The following is a 5,919-nucleotide window of genomic DNA, read 5'->3' on the forward strand; positions in this document are numbered from 1 at the left end:
AAGTAAAAAACTTAAAAATATAATTTTTTAATAAAAACGTTGTTTCATAAGCAACTTGAAACTATGTAAAAAAATATTTTCAAAAAATTTACACTTTTTGAAATAATGAGTGATGTTTGATAAAATAATCACCCGGTATAGGTACCTATAAGTGGTAGGACACTAGGACATGTAAGTATGTATATTGTATACATACCGTCGACTATAATATTGTTCATGTTGCATAAATTTAAAATTGTAAAATCGTATATAATAAACAATTAAGTCTATAAAGAATAGCTTGTATACCTAAGTACCTATATAAAGTAGTAAAGTGTGTTATCCTACAGGGAAGAGGATTAGCACTATGTGTAGGTAGGTACAGTACACTAGTGACTATAGTCACTATAGTGGTATTATAATACCTACCTAAGACCTAAGCCATTGTTAGACTATTTTAATAATAATAATCACATAATACAAAATAGTCAAATATAATAATATATTATACTCATACTTCATATACTATAAAAATCACAAAACTATAACGAATTATTAATATTATACTTACCTATTTTTGGAAAAGTATTTTGTTAATTGTTATTTTTTGGCATAGCTTTGTATGACAAGGTTTGAATCGTCGGACACTTCAAACTTTCATTTTGTAATTTTTAATACCTATTTTCTGATAAATTCATTCTATAAGAAAATATTTTTAGATATAGCTGGTATTTGATACGTGGCCACGTACTGTATTATGTGGGAACATGGAGTATTTATAGATATATCTGACTTTGCGTACTGTACCTACATAGATACATATTTTATTTCTGAGTATTTTGGCTGTTAGGTATCATGGAAATTCATGTAGGAGAAACTAAAATTATTTGAAAAGATCAAACCAATAATTTTTTTTTTCATATGGAATTGGCAGCCCTTTAAGAGATCAGGTAAGTTGTGAATAGTCACTGGGTATTTGTATAAAATATTAAGTTACTTACTTACTTATTATTATTACTCTATGCAATATTTTCCTATTCATTATTCGGGTACCTATAATATTGTATAGGTACAAATCCATTATTAATGCGTTGATTGTTTAACTTGTTTTCCAAAAGTGAAAAAAAATAGCATTCAATTTAGTATACTAGGTAATCAGTAGGTATTACATTACCAATTAAATTTAAATATAATAAAAAATTCTTCAATGATAATTTTTATATTACTTTGTATAAAATGAAATATGAGAACCCCTGAAATCGATGTACGAACTATGACGTACGTTACGGACGTTCCGTTGTTCATATCGTAGTCTACAGATTCCGTCATATCACAATAAATTGATAACGGGTTCTTGTATTTTTTTTTGTTATCACTATTTACTATTTGATTTAATTGTTTTGAATTTAAATAATTTTTGTAGTTACTAGCGTTGAAATTTGTGTTAAACTTTTAGACGACTTGTGTTTTGGCAATTTACTTTGTAATTTTCATATAATTTTTCGTACACTTAAATCCACTTTTAGATTATTATATTATTACTAAAATATATTGGGATTATGGCTGTTCCGAATGAGTTAAGTTTGGAATCCGTCCGTGATTTCATGATTATGAACAATGGTAGAGTTACTAATCATGACCTAGTGACTCACTTTAAATATTTTCTAACAAATCCACAAAATAGAGGTAAATTCTTACTGTTTTAATTATTATAATAATATTATATGTAGTTAGTAAAAATATTGTTGTTTCCTAGCTGAAGCAAGACATCAGTTTAAAGAAATTGTTAATACTGTGGCTACCGTTACTTGTGGAGAAGATGTAATACAACAATTTAGTTATTCTTGTATAATTATAACTACTAAGATAACTATTTATAATTTTTAGGGAGAAAAGTATTTAATGCTTAAACGGCGCTTTCGAGTAGCTGGTTGCATTGGTTTATCATTAGAACCCTCCATGAGCACAGCCTCTTCTCTAACTTCACTAACCTCTTACCCTGGTTTATCTTCCGTACATCATTCATTATCTCAAGATTCTCTTATTGACCCTCCAAGATTCCAACAAAGATCACCAATGGTATCACCATCAGCTAGGTATGAACGACAAATAATTAATCAAAGTGTTATAAAAAATTCATTAAATATTTAATTTGTTTTAAATTTCATTCTTAAGACAACCCCCTCCTTATCGCCCACCACCTTCTCCTATTGCATCGCCTAAAGAATGCTCACCAACTAAAGAAGCTGCACCGCCTGTTCCTCCTAGGCGTAGAAGTTCTGAAAAAATTAAATTGATTGAATTAAGTGACAATGTTATAGTAAATTCTAAAGATAATTATGTAAGTAAACAATGTTTTTATTTTCTTTTTGGTTATCTCTTTTTACGGATTTGTTTTCAAATGGTTAAAAGTAGCACAGCCGGATTATTTTGCTTATCTTTTTTATGTTTATGTGTTTAGCTTATTTCATTATTATTTTGTGTTTTGCTTTTGCGTGTATGTAATGTATAGAAAGAAAACGATCAACCTCAACAGCCTCAGATAAGTGTTAAAGACAGAACTCAAAAATTTAACCGGATAGCATCTGAAAATGCCTTACACTTAGCTAGTCAACTACCATCGCCAAATAAGAAAAAAATAGATAAGGTAATTTATACTAATTTATTTGCTTGATTTATGTTCTATATTAGTCATATTTAATAAGTTAGTTTATGTAGTGTGAAGAGAATTTATGTTTATCAAATTTAAATTTGTTGCTTTTTTCTTGATTTACTCGGGTAAATTTAAATATTTTTACATTATTAAATTGCATTAGTATTGTATATTAGTACCAATTTAGAATTGTTTTATTTTATTTTAGATAACAGAATTAAATAAGGTCATCATTTAAGGAATAATTACATTTTGTAATACCCAAAAAAATATATATATGGGTATTTATAATAAAATCTAGGTATTAACTAAAAATATTATAAAAGAATAATAATAGCGGATAGGTAATATTATGTGAGTTATAAATTATAGTTAGTCTTTGCTAATTCAGTCATTGATATTCATGTAGCCATGTAGGTTGGCAGCTTTATTTATAACAATTTTTATACATTGATTATAAATATTATAGTAATAATATTATAATATTTATAATAAATAATATGTATATAATTGTTTTGGACAGAAAGATTTATTGTAAGTTTTATGTTTTAGTTTTGATCTAAATTTATAATATTAGTTCTAATAAATGTTTATTTTACTATAATAACAATTAACAAATACATAATACATTTATTATTTTGCAAAGAAAGTAATATTCCTTTAATTATTTTATGAATATAAAGCTTTAACCCTATTAAGTTTTTAATATCCTCAAAGTCAGATGTATTGCTTGTAAAATTGTGCCTATCAATATTTTATAGATGACACCTTATTAAAAAATCTATGAAAAGTGATCACTTTTGTTTACCATTAATAAATAATGATTCTGGTTTCTGTGTAGTTGGACGTCTAAGTTATTAATATACATACAATAAAACAAAACAAGTTTTTGGTAAGTGTGTATATTATTTTAACTTTAGATGGAATACATTTTATTTGTTGAAATTGTAATTGGGACAATATTACTAAGATTACTTAATTGACTTTAACTAATATTATATTTATAGTAACATAATAATGAATTAAGTAGGTACCGATGTGTCATGTGTGTAAGAAGTATGTATATATGTATGTTTTTATATGGGAAGGAAATAACAAGTAGTGATAGGTTTTTAAATTAATGTTTTTTTTTAATCATTTGAAATTATTAATATCCTTAACTGCCTAAAATATATTAATTATTATACTTTATGTTTTAACTCAGTTCATATAGGTACATTTTGTATTCAATTAATTGTTAAAAACTATTCATGTTTTATTATTTTTGAGGGTAAAAACATCAGTATAGTGTAATATTTTATGTTGATAAGTTTCTAACTGAATAACACATTTTGGAATCTAATGAATGTTTTGAAATTTTATTTTAGCTAATAAAATTCCTGTAGTCTGTTATTAGATCATTTTTGTAGTTTGATATTCCAAACAACAATTAATAAGTAAAATTGAAATGTCTCCCTGCGTATCCCGTAATCTTTGAAACGGCTAAATCCTTTTGATGAGATTTTCACTGGCAGGTATAGGCAAGTATAGACTTCTCAAGAAGTGATGTAGGCCAGGGGCGGCTCCTGTGACATGGTTAGGGGAGGGGGCAAGTCATAATTTTCAGAAAATGTCAATGATTTTTTTTTGTTATTTTGTTTTTAACAGTATAAAATTGTTTAAAAATACAGATTGGGTGGGCCCTAGTCCCCCCCCCCCCCCTGGAGCTGCCCCTGATATAGGCTAAATTTTATCCAGGAATTCAAACTTTATATTATAGAGGCATAAGCCACAAACCACATACATTCATTTTGTCGTTAAATTACGAAAATTATTATTTATATTTATTTCTGGTTGCCATTAGTTAAACAGAAAAAAACAGATAGTTATTATTATTATTATTTAATTTAGTTATCATGGGCTAGAATGTTTCCTTTCAAAAATATCATTCTGTTTGTTTATTATTCTTTTTTTTCCCGGCGTTGTCATCTGACTCAATACAGTTAGTACCTATTATATAATGTAAGCCATAGCCCTGATTTAGTATTTATCTAATTGTAACAAAAAACTACCAACCATTTATAAAACTTGTGATGTCTGTAACTATTTTTTTTAAAAGAAATTTTGAAAGATTTTGGTTATTTGGTTGTGATTTAAAAACTGTTACTAACAATCATAATAGGTATAGATTTTAGATTATAACTAATAATTAATTGATATATTACTATTATGTATAGGAATACTAGAATAACTTTTAAAAAAACTCACCCTATTATTGGTTTGGTGTTAAATGTTTTAAACATAAAGGTATCTTTACTCTGTTTATCAGAAATCCAAATTTTATTTGGTTTGAATAACATAAACAAATTACTGTTTTTATACACTCAACTGAGGTCTCAATATTAATTACAGGCTTGTGCCTTATAATGTGTACATTTTAGATATTTTTGTCTTAATATTGTGTCGGGTCTATATGACAAATTAATATTTCTTTTGGATATTTGCCAACCATCGAGGTATGTATGTAGGGTTTAAATTTCTACGTGATCATTCGTCTTTTTCTGAGCGTTATCCTCCCGGTGTGTGTGTAGTCTCAAAAACATTGTCACAATAATGGTTGACTAAAAATTACTGCATCCGTATAAGTATATACCTACACGTAATGCTCTCATTAAAAATGAAACGGTTTCCTTTCTGTATAAACATCGGGTTAGTTAAAAGAAGAAAAAATCGTAAACATGTATACAATATATAATATAGTTTATTATGAAATCAGTGAGAGCCAGCTGGGTGGGCATGGGGGACGATGAGCTATAAATCAGCCAAGCCAAACCGTATAAAACATACCCCAATGCGCGCCGGTAAGTTGCTGCCACCGGCTGCCACTCTAACCCGCGCGTATACAGTGTTTGTGTCGCATATAGGACGTTCCGTCCGGTGTCGGCGCACTTGAGCGCTTGTTACGTTTTCTGCCATCGTACCATATATGTACGTTATTCCGAATTAATATCATACGAATTTGATATTCAAAACAGAGAGTCGGGTGCATGGTCGTTATTATTATTGTTATAAATTATTATAATTATTATTATTGAGCGACGATGAGCTTTCCAGTAAATTTTCCGTTTAACATGACCGACGACTATACCGTTGTTATTCATAATATTATATACTGCTGCACGCCATCACTGCCACTGCCGTCGACGCTGTTGCCGGCCGGTGACACATTATGGCAAAGTCCACTCCCAACATTCGGTTTATATAATTTATTGGGCAAGGGCCACAGCCACTGTTATTTATCGTCCACG

The 5,919-nt window shown here is 28.5% G+C and overlaps 1 protein-coding gene across 1 annotated transcript; it reads left to right on the top strand.

The window, feature by feature from the left end:
• The first annotated feature begins 1,359 nt into the window (after window positions 1-1,359).
• Window positions 1,360-2,735, top strand: LOC100167568 (ankyrin repeat domain-containing protein SOWAHB). The gene is made up of 5 exons (XM_016804951.2): window positions 1,360-1,665; window positions 1,736-1,800; window positions 1,867-2,075; window positions 2,155-2,320; window positions 2,492-2,735. The coding sequence occupies exons 1-5, from the start codon at window positions 1,539-1,541 to the stop codon at window positions 2,651-2,653; spliced, it is 729 nt and encodes a 242-aa protein (XP_016660440.1). The 5' UTR covers window positions 1,360-1,538; the 3' UTR covers window positions 2,654-2,735.
• The last annotated feature ends 3,184 nt before the right edge of the window (window positions 2,736-5,919 follow it).

The sequence above is a fragment of the Acyrthosiphon pisum genome, chromosome A2, assembly GCF_005508785.2.
Source record: "Acyrthosiphon pisum isolate AL4f chromosome A2, pea_aphid_22Mar2018_4r6ur, whole genome shotgun sequence".
NCBI classification, from domain to species: Eukaryota; Metazoa; Arthropoda; class Insecta; order Hemiptera; family Aphididae; genus Acyrthosiphon; species Acyrthosiphon pisum.